The sequence below is a fragment of the Lissotriton vulgaris genome, chromosome 4_1, assembly GCF_964263255.1.
Source record: "Lissotriton vulgaris chromosome 4_1, aLisVul1.2, whole genome shotgun sequence".
NCBI classification, from domain to species: domain Eukaryota; kingdom Metazoa; phylum Chordata; class Amphibia; order Caudata; family Salamandridae; genus Lissotriton; species Lissotriton vulgaris.
In genome coordinates this window covers 1,819,291,934-1,819,312,528 of record NC_141691.1, presented here as the reverse complement: position 1 = coordinate 1,819,312,528, position 20,595 = coordinate 1,819,291,934, and the positions used below count along the sequence as shown (strand labels likewise).

The 20,595-nt window shown below is 46.3% G+C and overlaps 1 protein-coding gene across 1 annotated transcript in view; it reads left to right on the top strand.

The window, feature by feature from the left end:
• CSMD3 (CUB and Sushi multiple domains 3) overlaps positions 1–20,595 on the top strand; it is a 2,596,150-nt gene that overhangs the window by 1,320,158 nt on the left and 1,255,397 nt on the right. The window contains exon 17 of the mRNA XM_086918068.1: positions 12,329–12,467. Within this exon, the coding sequence (XP_086774194.1) occupies positions 12,329–12,467 (139 nt within the window). The remainder of the gene's footprint in view (positions 1–12,328; positions 12,468–20,595) is intronic.

Here is a 20,595-nt window from a genome sequence, read left to right as displayed (position 1 = left end):
GGTGATGCTTTGTGTACCTCACAAGCAGTATTCACAGGTGACGGTGCATTCAGCTGCATCAATGTCGGCATGGTGCAGCTGTGTCGGTGATACCAGGGTGGTGATGTAATGTGAAGCAAGGCAATGCGAAATGCACTTCCCAAAGTTCACGGTGCAAGCAGTGGCTAGGTGACGGCATCGGGCAGTGGTGTCGGGGAGACTAAGGTTGCATTGTGAAGTAGGGTGATGCTCTCTGCAGTGCCTTCATTTCATGGAGCCGGAAATGGCGTTAGTGACGCTGTCATAGGGGTTTTTCTTCTGTTGCAGTAGAAAATACACAGTTCCCAGTGCTGTTGGCAGCTGAACCTGGAGTCTTTGATGTTCCAGAGACTTCCAACAATAGGCAAGCTCTAATTCAAGCCCCTGGAGAAAGTCTGGCGATAATTTGCAGAAATTTCAGTACAGTCCTTTCACTGCTCAAGGCAGAAGCGTCAACTGCAGGCCATCCTAACAAAGCAACACACAGTAAAGGAGCAATACTCCTCCTGGCAGGCTTTGTTCTTGGAAGGTCCCTTAGTTCAAAAGAGTTCTGAAGAAGTGGGGTTGGTGCCCCAATACTTATACAAGTCCTGGGCTTTGAAGTTGGCAAACTTCAAAGAAAGTCATTGTGCATAAAATCCAGTTCTGTCTGGCTCTTTCTTCTCTGCCTCCAGACACTCTCCAGTGGACAGGCACAGCCCTATTTATGTGTGAGTGACAACCCTCCCAATACCTATAGCCAATGAAGGCAAATCACCTGGTGATGGGTCAGCAGGATATACGAGGCACACCTATAGCTCCCTTGGGGTGGCTGTCTAAAATGTATGCAGGAGATCTGAGCTGCCAGCTACACAGAAGTGGATTCCATAGGAAGGCAGAGAATGATTAAGCAGGAAAATGCCCCCTTTTGTACCACTTTCTAAAAGTGGCATTTTATAAACGCTATTTAAAACCCTCTTCACTGAAATATGTATTTTTAAATTGTGAGCTCAGAGATCCCAAACTTCAACTTTCTACCATCTTCCTATGAGAATCTGCACTTGAAAGATGTTTCAAGGCAGACATCATTTTATCCTACGGAAGAGATAGCCTTTCAATAGTGAAAAACGAAATCTACAGTATTTCACTATTAAGACAGAGAAAACACACCACTGAATGTCCTACCTTTTAAATACAATGCACCCAGTCCATAAGGCTGAATTGGGTGTACCTTATGGGTGACATATGTAAGGAAAGGGAGGAGGGAGGCCTGGCAAGTGGGTGCACTTACTAGGGTGGCATGGTAGTTAAAAACCGTGTGCACAGAAACTGCAGTGGCAAGTCTGAGACATATTGAAAGGCTACTTGTGTGGGTGGCACAATCAGAGCTGCAGGTCCACCAGTAGCATTTAATTTACAAGCCCTGGGCATACACATTGCACTTTACTAGGGACTTACGAGTAAGTCAAATACACCAATCAGGGAAAACCAATCATAACACAATTTACCGTAGGAGTCCTTGCACTTCAGCACTGAATAAAGTGCACGGAGAAACTAAGGCAGCAAAAACTAGGTCCAGCAACCCATTCAATACAGGAGGTCGGAAAGCAAAAAGGCAGAGGAAACACAGCAAAAGATGCCAGGTCTAACAAAAGATTTGCCCAGTTTTTAAATCAAAAGCAGGTTTGAATTAGGGAGTATGGCATAAGACAAAGGAGGAGTGTGAGATTACTGCCCGAATGTGATTGGTGATTCATTGTAGGGAAGTTATTAGGAAATGCTTTAGTCAGTTCTCAAATTGTTCTCGTAGCTTATTTAAAGACAAAACACTGACTGACTTTGCACAGGCCAACACTTTTTCTACGATATTCTTTTGCCTTTTGCTCTTTTTCACTTGGATTAAAGGACCTCTGATCCCAAACGACTACCTCCAAACAAAAGATCTAGTGCTCCCTTGGAACAGTATTATTATAGCTGACACCCTTGGATGCAGGTTCCACAAACCTTATGCCTTCACCCCTCCTGTTTTGCTCAATTCGTTTGGGATTTTACCACTGTTAACCAGTACAAAAAGATTGTGGTTTCTCCCTAAAACATGGAAAAATTGGTTGCACCTAAATGGCATATTTAATGTACGTATAAGTCCCTAATAACGTTTTATACCACATGCCCAAGGCTGGTAAATCAAATCCTACTAGTGGGACTACAGCACTTATTGTGCCCCCCAATTAAGTACCTGCTTGAAACATGTCTCAAGCCTGCCATTGCAGCCTGTTCAGTTTTAAACTGCCAATTCAGCGTGGAAAAATATAACTTTTGCCAAACCAAAAACTACCTTTTTTTAAAACATATAAGTCACCCAAAGGGTAGGCCCTGAACAGCCCATTCGGCAGGGTGCATTGACTTTAAAAGGTTAGACATGTTTGTTCAAGTTTTACATGTCCTGGTAGTGAAAAACTCACAAATATGTTTTCCACTACTGTGAGGCATACCCCTCCCATAGGATAATATTGTTAACTTTTTTTTTTAATAAGTGATAATATTTGTTTGGAAGCAGGTAGAAAGTTCATGTTTGGTGCCTAAGGAATTATAGTTTTAAATCCTCTTTAATGGTAAAGTCAGATTTTAAGTCACAACTATGAAGATACCACTTTTAGAAAGTTGGCATTTTTCTTCTTCTCCTAACCATTTGGTGCATGTTCTGGGTCACATGACTAAGTGGAGTTAGCAGTTGGTCTTTGTGTATCCCTACCAAACAGGCACAACATAAGGTTACTGAATGTTGGAAGGATGGGCCATCCTGGCTTGATGGGGCAGAGCTGTCACCTGTCACACAGGCCATTCAAAGACACTCCCTTAGTTCCCCCACAAAGAACTTCACACTATCCTATTGTGCCCACAGACATCCTGGGATCATGGCAGGAAGCCATGAAATTCCAGACAATGTTGTGGGGGAGGACTCCAGGCACTTCTTCCACCTATATAATACTATGATCTTCATACCCACCCTTCAAAATACTCCTTGACCTGTGGAATACTACAGAAGAAGGACTGCCAAGCTTCTCTTCTGCACCTGACCTGCAACTGGACCTGCTTGAGCCCTGCTGCACTTGGCTGGTGTGAGTTCCTTATCCCTAAGAGGTGCCGCCTAGGTCCTGAACCCTTGGTGTGGCATCAGTTGAGCTCCTCCTGAAAGAAAAGGAGAAATCCTGAAGTTTTAGGCTCATTCCGACCACAAACTGGCCACTTCGTGGCAAGATGTTGATGACCGCCAACGAGAAGCTCTAGTGTCACAGACTCTTTGCACTACAGCGAGCACCTGCAACTACCAGCAAAATGTAATCTGCACTTTGTGCTACAGAATCAACGGCCTGGGTTGACCACAGTGCAAAATCAATACAACAACCGTTCATTATTCTTATTTTTAATACAACAACCGTTCATGACGCTCTTCCTCTACCATGAACTGGACTTTTCGTGCTGGACTTTGAGAACATAACTTTTTCAGTGGGTTAACCTGGTCCCTGTATCTGTCCCACTCTCTATCGTGCTCAGTCTGAATTTGTGACTTTCACCCGGTCTCGCACCACCAGATGACAGTGAGTCGCGTTTTGTGCTTTTAGACACTATACTTACCTTAAATCAAAATTACATATCTTGGGTTCTACTAATAATAATAATAAAGAGCTTATAAAGCGCACAGTAACGCCATCCCGGCGTGTCCCCGCGATGAGAAGCTACTAACAACCACCATTATAGAGCCCCTAGCCCTACATAGTGTAGAGTACAGTTTTGAGCCTGGCCCTAAACACTGTTTCACTACTCTCCAATCTCAGAGCAAGAGGAAGTTTGTTCCAGTGCTGAGCTGCTTGGTGCGAAAAAGATTGTCCGCCCATTCTGGCCTTCCTTACCCTTGGGCAGCGACGGCTCGTGGAGGGAGTTACGGTGGGGCAGGAGGGTGGGGAGGGGGAGGGGCAGGGTGGAGGTTGCTAAAAACCGGCATATGGATAATTGCAGGTAAGTAAACAATTTAATTAATAAAACGAATTTCGTAGCTCGCACTGCATTGCATTTTGCGATGCAAGGCGCACTACGAAATTCGTTTTATTAATTAAATTGTTTACTTACCTGCAATTATCCATATGCCGGTTTTTAGCAACCTCCACCCTGCCCCTCCCCCTCCCCACCCTCCTGCCCCACCGTAACTCCCTCCACGAGCCGTCGCTGCCCTTGGGACTGTCAACAGCCCAGTGCCCTCCGACCGGAGGGCCCTTGGCGGTTCGTACCGGCTGACTAAATCCCTAAGATAGGCGGGCGACCTGCCCCAGACGATACGGTGACAGAAGAGGAGGCATTTGAACAGCACGCGTTTCTTCACTGGCAACCAGTGAAGCGCATCCAATGCCTGCTGGGAATTAGCTCTCCTGGGTCTCCTTAGCACCAGTCTGGCGGCGGAATTTTGGATGACTTGCAGGCGGCCGAGACTGCTCTCGTTGGACCCAAGGAACAGAATGTTTCCATAGTCCAACCGAGAGGTCACCAATGCCTGCGTCAGCGTCCTTCTGGCCGCTAGAGGTAGCAGGTCTAAAGTTTTGTTTAGGGTCTTCAGTACCCCAAAACACTTTCCCACAAGACGCCTTATATGGCCTTCGCAGGAGAGGGTGGGGTTAATCCATATTCCCAGATTCTTAGCCTCCTCACAAGGTGTGGGCGTAGGGCCAAGGCACGAAGGCCACCACTCGGCTGACCAACTTGTACTCTTTCCCCCCACTACCAGAACCTCAGTCTTGGAGCCGTTGAGCTTTAGGCAGTGGGAGTCCATCCACTCAGCTAGTGCCTGCATACAGGATTTAAAGTTGTTGGAGGCAATGGTGGTGTTCTGCGATAGAGAGATCAGCAGCTGGGTGTCGTCGGCATAAGATACCAATTCCACCCCGAAAGCCTGAACCACATTCGCTAGGGAGGCCATGTACAGATTAAAAAGAGTTGGGCTCAAAGCTGAGCCCTGAGGCACTCCCTGGTCTAGTGGCATCTCTACCGATCGACAAGCCCCTTGTTGTACCTGGAAGCATCTTCCTGTGAGAAACGACTGCAGCCAGTCCAGCGCGGGACCAGCGACCCCAGCCTCGCTAAGACACTGTAGCAGGATGGAATGAGCTACAGTGTCAAAAGCTGCGCTGAGGTCGAGCATGATCAGGGCCATTGTGTGTCCTGCATCCGCTCCTGCTCTTAAAGTCTCAGTGGCACGAAGGAGAGCTGTCTCCGTCGAGAAGCCCGCTCTAAATCCTGATTGGGAGGGATGAAATAGGTTCCCTCTCTCCAAGTGCTCAGTGAGCTGAGCATTGACCACCTTCTCAGCCACTTTCGCCACATACGGCAATAATGAAATGGGTCAGAGGTTTTCCAACACCTCGATGCTTACATTTAATTTTTTCTTTATAGGGAGTACTATAGCCTTCTTCCACTCTTCTGGAACTCGTTGAGTGGAGAAAGATGTCTGTAAGACATGTCTTATGTGTGGTTCCAGTCCAGCAAGACCCTCTGCAATGACCCAAGGAGGGGCCGGGTCATTGGGGGAACCATACTTCACGCTCCGACAGATCTTTATTAGCCTATCAGCGGAAGGGACCTCGGAGGTTTGCAAAGAAGAGTCAAGAGCCATGGGCGAACCAACGGCTCTAAAGTCTATTCCCCTTCCTGGCTGTTGAGAGAAGGAGGCATAAATGGCTTTGACTTTATTTGAAAAAAAGTTAGCGACTCTGTTGCATCCCTCCATGGTGGCACTAACAGGGGTATTTGAGCTGGACACTAGCGAAATTTCCTTATAGATTTTAAACAATTTGCGTGAGGAGCTCTCGGCTGCCTCAATGCGTGTCTGGAAATATTTAGCTTTTGCTCTGCGTACCGCATACTGATAGCTTCTATGTGCTAAGCTATAGCTGTTTTTTCCCTGTTCGCTAGGGTTCCTTCTCCAGCTCCTTTCAAGTTTTTTACAGTTAGACTTAGTTTGCTGGAGTTCCTGAGTGAACCAAGGGGCAGTACGTTGTCTACCTTCCTTGGCTGTACCCTTACTCAGGGGAGCTAGCTCGTCCAAGGTGGCAGCCACAAGCTGATTGAATTCCTTATTGGCCTGGTCACTATCAGTGGCAAGCGGTGGTTGCGCTTTATAAATGGCTCGAACAAAGTTCTCTTGAGAATATTGTCTCCATTTATGTCTCATAACATTGCTAGGCCCAGTCTTAGTGGACTTATATAGCTTGCACGAGAAATGGAAAGGGACCAAGAAATGGTCGGTCCAAGGGAGCTGAATGGGGTTGAGTACCTTTATCATATCCCAACTGGCGAACAAAGGGTCCAAACAATGACCCCGCTCATGTGTGGCAGCTACACTTAACAAGTCCAGTTGCAGTTCTTTTAGGACTAGACGAACATCCGCTGCCTCCTTCTGTAGAGGATCCTCTAGATGTAAATTCAGATCCCCCAACACCAGAACTTTGTTGTGTTTGATCGCGGTCTGAGTAACCCCTTCCAGTAAACTGCTTCGAAAGTTACCCAGAGACCCCGGAGGTCTATATATTAGGATGCCCGAAATAGCCTCGTGCTGGGTCAATTTAATGTTGAATTCGCCAGCCTCACTGTTGTCCATTTTTACCGGTTTCAAGACACACTCAATAGGGTGTTTAACAATGATGGCAATACCACCTCCCCTTCCCTTTTCTCTGTCAAGTCTATGGAGGGTGAATCCTGGCGGTATTGCATTCAAGATATCTGGATCAGAGTGTTCTCCTAACCAAGTTTCAGTTAGAAATAATATGTTCAGGGCCTCATCAAGTAAGAGATCCCACAGCTGGAGGGAGTGTTTGCTTAAGGATCTACAATTTAGGAGCCCACCTTTTACTATAATTGCTTCAGGGTCAGGGACATCCAACGCCAAAATCCTCCCTTTGAATGTACAATGAGGGCATGGAACCAGGTCTAATGCCTCCATCATGTGGCGACAGGCAATGAGAGGAGGGGGGCAGAGATCTCTCAACCTCTTACTAGTAGAGGAGAGCAAGTGGCGCGCAGGTGAAGCAGGGGTCAGGGCCCCTGGCCCCGGTCGGCCGCGGACGGGCGCAGACGGGCTTGGCTTTGGCGCAGCTTCGGCGCGCATCCGGCGCGCCCGCTGCGCCGTCTGGTCCCTACGCACATTTTATAGGTGGGAGGAGGGCGTGAGGCCGGCGCAACTAGAGCGCAGCCCCAGCCCACACCCAAGATGGCACCCGCCGCCTCCTCAACCGGAAAGTAAAACGGCTGGGCGAGGCTGTCACAGAAGTTGTGTAGTGTGGGTAGGGGTGTTAGAGTGCCTGTAATAAATTCCCACTTATCTTAGTGATTAAAAGCCCCCCCAGAATAAAAAACACATCAAGTTTCAAAAACGCGATCTAAAAGCAATTTTGGCAGCACAAGTACAGCAGAAGCTCTAATAATGCTCGTGAAGGTAGCTCGCAGCCCTGGACCTCCCGCTAGGGAGAGCTCATACAGGCAGCGAGCAGCAGGAAGAGCCCTGCTAAGTAGTCTGGGAGGGCGGGAGGCCGGCGCGACTAGAGCGCAGCCCCAGCCCACACCCAAGATGGCGCCCGCCGCCGCCTCAACCGGAAAGTAAAACGGCTGGGCGAGGCTGTCACAGAAGGTGTGTAGTGTGGGTAGGGGTGTTAGAGTGCCTGTAATAAATTCCCACTTACCTTAGTGATTAAAAGCCCCCCCAGAATAAAAAACACATCAAGTTTTAAAAACGCGATCTAAAAGCAATTTTTGCAGCACAAGTACAGCAGAAGCTCTAATAATGCTCGTGAAGGTAGCTCGCAGCCCTAGACCTCCCGCTAGGGAGAGCTCATACAGTCAGCGAGCAGCAGGAAGAGCCCTGCTAAGTAGTCTGGGAGGGCGTGAGGCCGGCGCGACTAGAGCGCAGCCCCAGCCCACACCCAAGATGGCGCCCGCCGCCGCCTCAACCGGAAAGTAAAACGGCTGGGCGAGGCTGTCACAGAAGGTGTGTAGTGTGGGTAGGGGTGTTAGAGTGCCTGTAATAAATTCCCACTTATCTTAGTGATTAAAAGCCCCCCCAGAATAAAAAACACATCAAGTTTTAAAAACGCGATCTAAAAGCAATTTTGGCAGCACAAGTACAGCAGAAGCTCTAATAATGCTCGTGAAGGTAGCTCGCAGCCCTAGACCTCCCACTAGGGAGAGCTCATACAGGCAGCGAGCAGCAGGAAGAGCCTTGCTAAGTAGTCTGGGAGGGCGGGAGGCCAGCGCAACTAGAGCGCAGCCCCAGCCCACACCCAAGATGGCGCCCGCCGCCGCCTCAACCGGAAAGTAAAACGGCTGGGCGAGGCTGTCACAGAAGGTGTGTAGTGTGGGTAGGGGTGTTAGAGTGCCTGTAATAAATTCCCACTTATCTTAGTGATTAAAAGCCCCCCCAGAATAAAAAACACATCAAGTTTTAAAAACGCGATCTAAAAGCAATTTTGGCAGCACAAGTACAGCAGAAGCTCTAATAATGCTCGTGAAGGTAGCTCGCAGCCCTAGACCTCCCGCTAGGGAGAGCTCATACAGGCAACGAGCAGCAGGAAGAGCCCTGCTAAGTAGTCTGGGAGGGCGGGAGGCCGGCGCGACTAGAGCGCAGCCCCAGCCCACACCCAAGATGGCGCCCGCCGCCGCCTCAACCGGAAAGTAAAACGGCTGGGCGAGGCTGTCACAGAAGGTGTGTAGTGTGGGTAGGGGTGTTAGAGTGCCTGTAATAAATTCCCACTTATCTTAGTGATTAAAAGCCCCCCCAGAATAAAAAACACATCAAGTTTTAAAAACGCGATCTAAAAGCAATTTTGGCAGCACAAGTACAGCAGAAGCTCTAATAATGCTCGTGAAGGTAGCTCGCAGCCCTAGACCTCCCGCTAGGGAGAGCTCATACAGGCCATTGGATATTAGTTGTTTCGGCATCAAATGGTTTACTACATTTTGCTCTATTTTCAAAATTGGTGTCTGATTTTTCTTATGTTGTGTCCTCACTTTTGTTTGGGGGAGGGAGTTTTATATAGGGCAAACTTGACCCGAAGGTATCAGGGATCAGAGCACTTTACATTAGCACCACAGTTGCGTTACACTCGGACACATTCATTTTAGTTAGGCACAGGGAGATTAAATGATTTTTGCCCAGAATCACTGAATGTTGAGCGTCTTTGCTGAGACTCGAACCCGGTTCCCCAGATTGGAGGTCGACCGCCCTAGCCATTAGACCTCATCCTCTCATCCACTTTATTACCATTTGAGTGCTGCATAAATACTTTCCACGTTGTCTCTAATTTGAGCTCTACCGCTTTTGTGCCAAGCTACCAGAGTCATACACAGACTAATTTAGTGTATTTATGTGTTTCACTATACATGGATTGTAGCTGTTGCTTGAATATGGTATCGCCCCCTCAACCAACAACCCAGTTTCGCACAAATATCTTCCTTCTCGCTTTATTTCCATGTTGCAAATGGAACTTCTGCTGATTATGCACTGGAGCTGTGTGTGTGACAGGTATCGTTTTTTCTTAACTAGTAAAGGACAGAAATAGAGGAGCAAAGAGCCCGCTGGTTCAATATCTGTTTTTACTTTGCCATTGGTCAGCCCTGGCTGACCAATGCCCACTTAGATTGCATGTTTTGTTGACTTTCTGCTTTTTGCTAATGTTTAAGGTGGGAATGTAGGGGAATAAATAGAAGGAATAGAATCTCATAGGAGTATTACAAAAGTGGCAGCCAGTAAGGTTGGCCGTGAGCTTTTGGACAACCTTAATATTAGATAATTGCCTTAGGTGTGAATGGGTAAAGGAAGAAAGTTTGGTGGGCAGGTCCTTCAACGTAAATTCTGCTACATCTAAATCAATTATGTGCCATGGCAAAATCCTTTTTATGCCGGTGATGAGTAGAGACTCTCCTTTCTGTGGCAATCTTAGATATCTAGTTGGTTGGCAGGGAACAACAAATTTGGTAATGTAAGAGAGCGCTTATGTGTGTGTTAAGGGTCTTCTGCATAAGACATGAAGGGCCTCATTAAAAGTTGGACGTTGAGTTCTGATGTGAGTGAGTGGTAATTCTTTTTACCACAGATATCCGAATTAAGGCTATTGTCAGAAAAATCATATTCCCTGGATCCATTTTGGCATGTAAAACCTGCTGATGTTTATCTGGGAAAAATGATTGATAAATAACGGGGCTTGAGGTTTTAGGTACGATCAGCAACAAAATCTGCATATTTCTCTCCATTATCGGTGGGCCCTTGCGCCATCGGAACCACACTTTATGTGACATTTTGTGGCACAGAAGCCTGCGTCATATTTATCAGGCAGCACTAAGCCACTTTTTTGGGCTTAATGCTGCCTGATAAATATCAGTCCCTTTAACGCAGTGTTCTGTGTTGAAGGGGCGTGCAATGGGTGTTACTGGAGGCGTTCCCAGCAACATCCATGGCCTTTTGACACTGCCCCAGTTTTACGGGAAGTTGGAAGTCTGAGGCAGTGCCAAAAGCTTAGGCCTCCCCTTGGGAGGCGTAAGGGAGGCGCAACAGGGAGAAATATCTTTATTTCTCCTAGTTTTTCTTTTTTCTATGTCTGCTGCAGAATGCAGCACACATAGAAAGAGGGCAAGCGTCTTGTGATTATTTTTGTACAGAAAGGTTTCCCTTCCTGCACAAAAATAATCATCCCCTCAACGCAAGCAACCTTGCACCATTGTGCAAAAGGGCCTGCGTTGGCGCAGGCAGCCCAGTGTGCGCCGGCGCAGGGGAAAAGGACAGGAATGCATCGTATCTTATAGATACAGCACATTCCTGCCCTTTTCTTTTGCCGTAGGGAAGCGCAGCATGCGCTTCCCTACGGCAAAACCTCATAAATGAGGCCCACTGTATTTATCATACCCAGTGGAGTAGGATTTATTGGGTGCGATAAATTTCACACCAATTACAGGCAAATTCTTAATAAGGGCTGTGATCATGAATTCCAAAGTCTTATTGGGTATTAGCTGAGGAGAATTGCTCCTGTGGGAATGTGGACAATGCACGTCATACCTATGAAGAGATCAAGGATGATGCAGAGAGCATGGTTGGTGCTTGGTCATAGCCTTTGTATGACAACCCTATAAGTTCTGTTGCAATAATTAGTGGACACTCTTCTTTTGTTTATTTACTATTGACCGGGGAACAAGAGTGTCAGATACTCTCTCTACCTCTCTCCTTGATATTGCAATAATTAGTGGGGCATCTCACAATGATGAGCAGGAGCAATGGATAAAGGCAGATGTATTAGCTTTAGAGTTAATCAGATCACAAGTAGATGGTAATGTATTTTTTTACTGATGCTGTTCACCTTGGAAGGCACTGACGTCTTGGCATTAGGAAAGAATGCCAAGGTTGCAGACATTTGAAAGGGCAACTGTAGCAGGACTATTGCGAAAGGCCAATACAGTGAGAGAACGGTAGATGTTCCAGTACTTTGAATATAGTTGTGGTACAAGAGAGGCAATTCTGCCACATCGTTTTGTGAACACTTAAGCAAGCCTTGAGTTTCGTATGATCTCTCTTAATTGTTGATTGGGTGGTGTGTACATGCATATTTGCAAGGAGCATCATGTAGATGATGAAGAAGGTTGATGATCATGCAGGAACCTATGCTACACAATGGGTGAAGTCTGTGAAGGTTGACAGGTGAAGGGTTAGTTTTACCAGATCAGACCCGCGGGCAAGAAAGTGCTGCTCCATGTAGTCAAATTCACTGTTACCATCACCTAGTAAGTAGTATTTTATAGCTGATCATCTCCACACATGATTAAAGTTCAAGGAGATTATGCACTACCCCTAGGTCTTTCATTACTATCCGTGCTGCAAAAAAATGTAACCACTGGAAAATCTAGTGTATGTGAGGCGTGTAATAAAATATACACTGATTTGGTGCACAAGACAACTGATTTCCATGTATGTAGCCCTCGCAATTTTCACTAGCCAAAGTCAGAATTTCAGCTTGTATAGCAAAGGATGAAAGGCTTGTAAAACAATACCATTGTAATAGAGCAATTATCAAAGCCTTTTACGACAGTGGTTGGTTTATTATGCTATAAATTGCTTAATTCGCTTTTTCACTTCAAAAGTGTTTTCCACTACAATAGCTGAAATACAGTACCATCGTAATTCCGTTTCGGCTATTAGCATGCATTCTTCTGGTTTTTAACATCATATGTATTTGCAATTCGATGCAATGAAAAGTGAGAAAGCTAGGTTCTATACTCTTAATTATCAATGTCCTTTATTTTGCAGCTCCATGTGGTGGTCATTTTTCATCTCCCAGTGGAGTCATCCTCTCTCCAGGCTGGCCTGGATACTACAAAGACTCGTTGAACTGTGAGTGGGTGATCGAGGCTGAACCGGAACACTCCATCAAAATTACCTTTGAAAGGTCTTTCAAATCTTTACTTTTGTCGCGTAATTTGGATTTATTGCAGTAATGTTATTTTCATTGAATATTGGCTAATGTCGTTTATTACATCAATCGTGTTGACTATATTTTCTTTTGATGAAGCATAAAATAGTGTAATCTCTTTGCATAAGTTTATTTATTAAATATGTCTGTGCTTATCTGAGCTGTATCATACACAGTGCACAGGTGGTACATCTGGTGAGTGTGTATGTTGTTTGCTCCCCAGGGACACTTTAGTATTGCCTCTGTGCTACGGATCATATTGATCCAAGTTGTGTGCTAGTGCGGTCGCAAGGGTGAATTCACTCAGTTGTGAGTGTGGCCCTGTGCAAGTGAGGGAGCCTTCTGCATTTATGGCTAAACCGCTCTAGACACTGTGGGGCATATTATCAATGCTGGTGATATGCTATTTTTGCCGTTTTAGCGGCCGTTTTAGCCGCTAAGCGGCAATAATACTATCGCCCAATTAGCAAGCTGTCGCTAACTGATGTTAGCGACAGCTTTGAGGCGATAGCGAGCGGTTTGGGGCCCGCTTTGCATGTTAACGATAATTATCACTAATGACATGCAAAGTGGGCGTTCCCAACCCGTTAGCGACTGAAAGCAGTCGCTAACGTCGCTAACGCCTATTAGCAAGGCAGGCTTAGCGATGGCAATATTCACGCTAAGCGCGAATATCACCAAAAACTAACACCTGCCCAGACCAGTTCTTAGCCATGTTATCCAATGGGAGGTGGATAACATGGCTAAGAGCATTTAGTCGCTAATGCGTGAATATCGCTGTATTCTCAGTGATATTCCGGCTGTCGCCGGAAAAATTATCGCTTTGGAGATAAACGTAGCTAATAGCACGTTATCTCAGCGATAATTTCCGGCGATGCTTAGCGATAAATAAATCGTTGCTAAGCCTAGTTAGCGATAAATATCGCTAATCGTTGGTAATATGCCCCTGTATTCCCGATGTTCCCAGGGGCAACCCCAGCAGCATCACACAGCACCCGCCTGCGGAGGATTGCTAGCCCTCTTTAAACAGATGCTGTGCCACTGAAGTGAACTTTAGAGGCACTGCCTTTGACAAATGCGCTCTCCTCACTGCAGGCGCAGTCAGTCAAAATGTGGGTCTTTTCTGACGACTGCATGTTGCTTACTTTAATCAGGTACACTAAGCCAGTCTGCGCTGACCGCATTGTGTTAAGAAGGCGCTGCTGCGCAAAATGAGAAAGTGCTCCTGCTGTATAATTGGGGCACAGGTGTCCTATTAGCTCAGATTACCAACATTTAAAATGTGTTGTATTTTTAGGGGCTCTGTATGATTACTAATTCCATTCTTCCAGAATATGAGGGTTACTTTGGAACATTGTCTTTACGGTGTTTTTGTCAAATTTGCTTAAATGTGTATGAAATTCATAAAATCAGATCAGATTATAAATTACAAGCCAGGCCTCCAATGCCGCTCCTACTTCAGATTATGATGTGTATGTATTTAGGGTGGTCCCATATGTACATGGTAGCTTTCCAAATAATTCAAAACATGTTTCGTATTGTGATAATCCCATGCTCGTAGTCCATTTTCAGTAGTTATGCACGCTTCTTCGTGTAATTTATTGTGTAAACTGTAAATATAGACTATGCAAAGAATGTACAAACCTCCTACACATTTGTAGAGAAACAGAGCAGGAATTTAGACGGATTTTGCGAAATGAGACAGACATTATTTATCCCGGAAGCTGCTTCATCCTCATTGTCCAACGGAGAAAAGAATGCGGAAAGGTTATTAAAAGCAGCGCCTGCTGCTAATTCCTTCTTTGGTTCCATTGACTCTGGTTGAAGCCCTGAGCATGTTCGAGAAAGCATGCCATGTGTACTATAGATCATATCATAACACCCTCTAGAAGTGCACAGTGGATAAACGTGTTATCGCTGGTACGTCACCGGCCTCGAAATGCAAAGCAAACCATCTCCTGCACAACCCAAGCTTCAAGTAGATGCTGATCTTCTTTTTACACTCTATGATGTATATCTGAAGAAAAACTAAAACTAGTTGTGACACCAGTACTTCCCACAAGCAAACAATCTTGAGTCTTTCACTTTGTGGCAGTACTTGCTTATAGTATTACCAGCAATGCTTTAATTTGGGTAGTCACAGGTACATTATGCATTGAATAAGTTTAATGTAAAAATGAAACGTGGATGTGAGGCAAGGAAGTGAAGGAAAGGAGACAAAATGCGTCTTACGTGGTTCCAGTGCATGGGACAATGTGCTGCGGCTACCATTGTGTTACTGCCGGCACTCCCCATCCATGTTGTGGCAACGAGTGATGGTAGTGACAGGGGAGCTGGTGTTGTTTTATGCATTGCCGTGTCCGCACCTACACAAGTGAAGTAGATTTAGAAATATCGACGCCGGCAGAGGGGAGTCAGACACCGATTAGGCATAGGCAATGTCGGGACAGATGGAACCCAGAGGACATTTGGCACAAGAGCGGCGTCGACGGCACACAGAGAACAACTGAGAAGTATAAACATTTGCTGAGAGCTGAGAGCCAATGTTAACTCGGAAGCTGCATGTGCCAGTCTGAACCTTGAGCTCCGCAGGGCACGTGCTTCGTTGAAAGGAGTGATTAGCGCCACATCACACCTAACGATAGCAAATATGGCAGACCAGTTAACAACTCATCACCCACAGATGCCGAGAAGTCCATTCCTGGGCGTGAGTGTCCTTTCCGTGTAAGCATCTGGGTCCCGCCTGGTGACTAAGCAGGTCCTTTGGGTGGCGCCGCGCGCGAGGCCGTGCACGGCGTAGGATGCTGAAGGTGTTGGCAGCTGTCCGCGTGCATCCGTAGCTGCGAATGGAATTCATACACATAGCCACAGAGGTAAATGAGAAACGAGAGTCCCGCGCTCCCATAAAATTAATGAAACGTCACGCTGCTTGCGCTTTGTGTATAACAGATCTGACGCCCTGGCATATCGCTCACCACATGCACGCATGGCCGTACATGTGCCGCTGTCCCCTTACACTCATTAGCATAATGTCTATTGTGACGGTCTCAGGGCGACATAGATTTTCACAGAAGGCCACAGGAATCCCATACATTTAAATTGGACCTTTCAATGCACCGAACACCGACAGTAATTGGATTATGCCCAGACAAGCTCACTCGTTGCAGAAAATGAGGACCAGCGTGAAGATACCGAAGAATGGTGTCCCAAAAGGAAGGGAAGCAGGCATTATGGGACATCTGTCAAAACCACTCGTATAAAGAATGTTGCACCACTTCACATCTCAGAGCTAAAGCTTGCTCTTTTGAAGTGATATGTACTGAAAAATCAAACACTGTAATTAGCTTTTTTGATCAACGCATTGTCCATCCTTTTTATAAATTGTATAAATTATTGTCAGAAGATAAATTAGTGCCACATTAAATGAATACAGATATATCATAGTTACGAAGATGTTCATAAAATCAAACAAATGTGGAAATATAGACTAAAGTACACTTATTCCACATTTCGTTTGTATTTTATAATACCACCACATTATTCACACTCCTTTTTTTGCTGTCATGAGATGATGTAAGAAATTGGGCTACTGGTTGAGGGGGCGAAACCTACTCTAACAGGAACCACAATCCTTTTCAGGGGGAAGTCACAAGCAACCCTAAAATAATCTGTGCTCAACCCTCGGGTAGCTTGACAGACAGCAGTAAACTTAACTCAGAAGCAATCAATCAATCAAGGGCTTATAAAGTGCGCTACTCACCCGTGAGGTTCTCAAGGCACTGGGGGGGGGGGGGGGGGGGGGGGGTTGGGGAGGGGGAAGGGTAGATAGCTCCGGCTCAGTCGAAGAGCAAGGTCTTGAGGTCCTGCCTGAAGAAGTGCAGGTTAGAGGAGCGTCTGATGCTGATCGGGAGCTCGTTCCAGGTTTTGGCTGCGTTGTAAGTTAAGGCCTTTCCTCCTGCTCTGCTTCTGAAGATGCAGGGGGTATCCATTAGGGCGAGGTCGGCAGATCAGAGAGTTCATTTGGGTGCATGGAAACAGACTCTATCGTTGAGGTATTTGGATCCGATGTTGTGGAGGGATTTGTAGGTGTGGGTGAGAAGCTTGTAGGTTATTCTCTTCTCGACCGGGAGCCAGTGAAGGTCTCAAAGTTGTTGCGTCATGCATTCGTGCCATGGGGTCCCGAGGTCAAGTCTTGCCACGGCATTCTGGATGGGTTGGAGTTTGTGTAGAAGGGTCCTGTTGATTCCGGCATAGAGGGCGTTTCCATAGTCCAGTCTGCTGGTTATGAGTCCGTGTGTTCGGGGGGGATCCATTTGAAGGTCTTTCAGAGGATGCGGAGGCAGTTGAAGTTGGTGGAGGTGACGGCGTTGATCTGGCGCGTCATGGTGAGAGAGGAGTTGAGGATGAGCCAGAGCTTCCAAGTGTGGTCTGTCGGGGTGAGAGGACTCCTGATGGCGGAGGGCCACCATGTGTCATCCCAGGTGGAGGTTGAGGGTCCCAGGATGAGGACCTCTGTTTTCTCAGGGTTGAGCGATGGGGGTGAGGGGGGCCATGAAGATGTTGAAGAACATGGGGCTGAGTGATGATCCCTGTGATACTCCGCAGTTGATCTCTGTGGGTATGGAGATGAAAGGGGGGAGGCTGATCCTCTGGGTTGTGCTGAAGAGAAAGCATATGTTCCAGTTGAGGGCATGTCCTTGTATCCCAGCGTCGTGCAGTCTTGCTGCAAGGGTGTGGTGTGAGACAGTGTTGAAGGCCTCGGAGAGGTCTAGTAGGAGGAGGGCTGCAGTGTGTCCCTGGTCGAGTAGCATGCAGATGTCGTCAGTGGCAGCGAGGAGGGCGTTCTCGGTGCTGCGGTTGCTGCAGAATCCAAACTGTGAGGCATCTAGGATGGAGTGCTCTTCAATGAAATCGGTCAGCTGGACATTTATGACTTTCGGCAAATTTTGGAGGTGAACGAGAGCAGAGAGATGGGCTTTTAGTTCTTTAGGTCCGTAGGGTCGGCCGAGTGTTTCTTAAGGAGGGGCTTGACTTCTGCCTGCTTCCAGTCATCAGGGAAGGTTAGATTGGAGGGAGGCATTGATGGCCCGTCCTAGTTCGGGGGCGATTGTGGTGGCGAGGTTGAAGAGGTTGTTGAGGTGGGTGGTGGAGTCATGGATGCTGTGGTTGTTGAGGTGGAAATTCAGGCCTCTGAGTAGGACATAGTCTATGGAGGTGATGGTGTGGAGTTCGACGAGGCAGTGATTGCTGTTGTGGCCAGGGAGCAAGGCCCTGGGTGTCTGTAGGCGAGTGTGCCGTGGAGCATGGTCCTGGGGGTGGTCTGGATATGGAAGTGGAGGTGTACTGTGCTGGAGTGGGGGTCACTCGTGCAGGCAGTGGAGAGTCAGAGGGAGGTCTTGTGTGCAATGGCGATTCCTCCTCCTGGGCGGTGTGGGTGGTCCTTCCTCTGGATCTTGTAACCATCAGGGATTGCGGTGGCGATGTCGGGACCGGAGGTGGCGTTGGTCCAGGTTTCCGCGAAGAAGGCAGCGTCGGCCGTGAGGGTGTCGATCAGTTCCCAGATCTCTACAGTGTGTCTGTGGAGGCAGCGTACATTGAGGATGATGCACTTCAGGCCTTTGGTGTCCTAGGTGTCCCCTGAGCCTGTGGCAGATGTGGGGGCGCTGTAGATGGGGAAGGAACATTGGCAGAGTCTGCAGGAGAAAGGTCAGTGGGTGGTGTTCGGTGAGGAGATCTGGCAGTCTGGGTGTCTTCCGGGGTTGAGAGCTTAGATGGTGGTGACGTTATATCGGCGGGGCCCTGGAAAGCCAGGGTTCCTGGCACTGGTCACTGGTGGGTCACGGATGGGCGCAGATTGGCTTGCCTTAGGCGCACCTTCGGCAAGCCAGCGGCGCAACCGTGCTGTGGTCAGTATTTGTAGGAGAGGGAAGGGACGCTGAGCTGGGAGGTGGGAAACAGGTGAGGGCAGGGGTTGGGTCCAAAACAGAAAAGGAAGCGTCTGCCCTATATGTTTCAATTCAGAGCAGGGGTTGGGGCAACGGGTCTGCAGAGGTGGTAACAGGGAGATGGGAACGGCAAGGGGCTGCGAGTAATGAACAGAATACTAAAAAAAAGAACACAGTGAATGGGAACAGAATGATAAAAAACACAGTGACATAAGGCAAAAATGACAATAAAGAGAAAGAGTAGAGTAAAATACAACCAGGAGGTCAAAGAAGGGTAGCTTGACACACAGCAGTAAGCTCACCCCAGAAGCAACGTGTGAAGTATTTGTGCAACACTTCAAAAAGTAACACAGTGAAAACACACCACAAAGGATCCAACACCAGGTTAGGAAAATAGAGTAGACTTTAATAAATAAAACAAGAATAAAACGACAATAATCTGATCAGTAGAACCAGAGATATGAAATTTTAAAAGTTTTTGTGAAAATAGCACCAAGCGCCAGCTGTAGATATCTGGTCACACGGGACCAGGGCATAGTCACAAGTTCATGCTGACTACCAGCAAACAAAATCAACTGTCTGAACTTAAACATGAAGGCAAAACACTTTATTCTTCAATGTTGTTTGCAATTATCACTCCTATGATGGAAATAAAGCATTGCTCGAATTACTTGCCTAGTGCCAGTGAGAGTCCCCATAGTGAAATTGGATTGAGAAACTACTCTCAAAGACGATACCTTAATGTTATGCAGGAACCGTTACCCCTGAATACGCCAGAGGTTTCCACCATTCCTATCTTTGAAGCAAAAACAGCTACTCGGTCAGAAACCAATAGCACATGCCATGTGTCCTCCATATTGTAGATGTACATAATGAAATACCTTGAAAAATTGATCCAACGGGCTAGTAGCTTTTCATGTATGACACGTCAGTAATATCCTTGCACCGACTATGAATCTATGATGGAGGGCTGCAACAAATAATCAAATTTCTAAAAATCACTGATACATTAAAACCGCGTGTCACACTCTGCATACCATTTAATGTACCGTACCCTCTTCAATGCGCAGTAGTGATTCCTCCTGACTCATTCACCGACTGAAAATTAAAAACTCCATTGATGCAGAATGCTAATTAAGTTTCCAACCTGTGTGCTGTCATGACGAATCCTGTGATAATAAACAAAGAAAAAAGACACGGTCGACTAGTTTCCCATTCCACACATTGATCTTACATGTGCCATAGATCAGAAATGTGAAACCAATGTGTCATGCACAGCATATTAGGTAACATATAAGACCTTTATAAAGTAATATTTAAATGGTATTTTAAATCAAACCAAGAATGGGAAATTGATCAACGACCCAGAAAAAATGTAATGGGAAAATGATCATGGGACCTTGGAAGAGAAAAACTTAATGCAATAGATTATTGGCGTTACAAGCTTGTTTCATAGAAATCTTATCTGGAATATAATGTCTCTGAACAAATGCTTGATTGGACTGGGCATCAGTGTTATTATGTGACCAATTATAAGACCAACATCATATTACAACATTTTCATAAAACAAAACACAAATGGAAACAATTGTCTAAAAATGATGATCTATGACCTGTAACCACGTCCACGTACTCAACAAGTTCAAAATTATTACGAATGCATGAATATTGTTGTGCTAATGCTGATACAAATACATGTGATAAAAATAAGTTTCTAACAGCAATACTGCCCTGATGTTAAGTTAGTCTCATCCTACAGAGTGATATATTGTTGAACTATGCTCCTATGATGACATAGGAGTCCTACAAGTCAATGTGTGTAAGGGCTGTGATGTTTGAAACATGCTCTGCTTGGTGTACTCTGGTTAAATGTACCTGTGTACAAATGTTAGAGGAAAATGCCATCTCCAACTGGTAATTTAAACCCCCTAGAATCAAACGTTTCATGGCCCTAATCCTGTATGTTGTACGTTGAGCCAACTGTCTTTGAGCATTCTTTTTGGATTGTTTGCTATACTTTCCAAGACCGTGAACCAAAGTTCAGAGATGCTATGATTGTGACCCAACCAGTGAGCCACTAAGCTGGAGTTATGGTTGCCATTCCTAATCATGGTTTTATGTTCTGTAACCCGGAATTTAATACTTTGCTCCATTTTCCC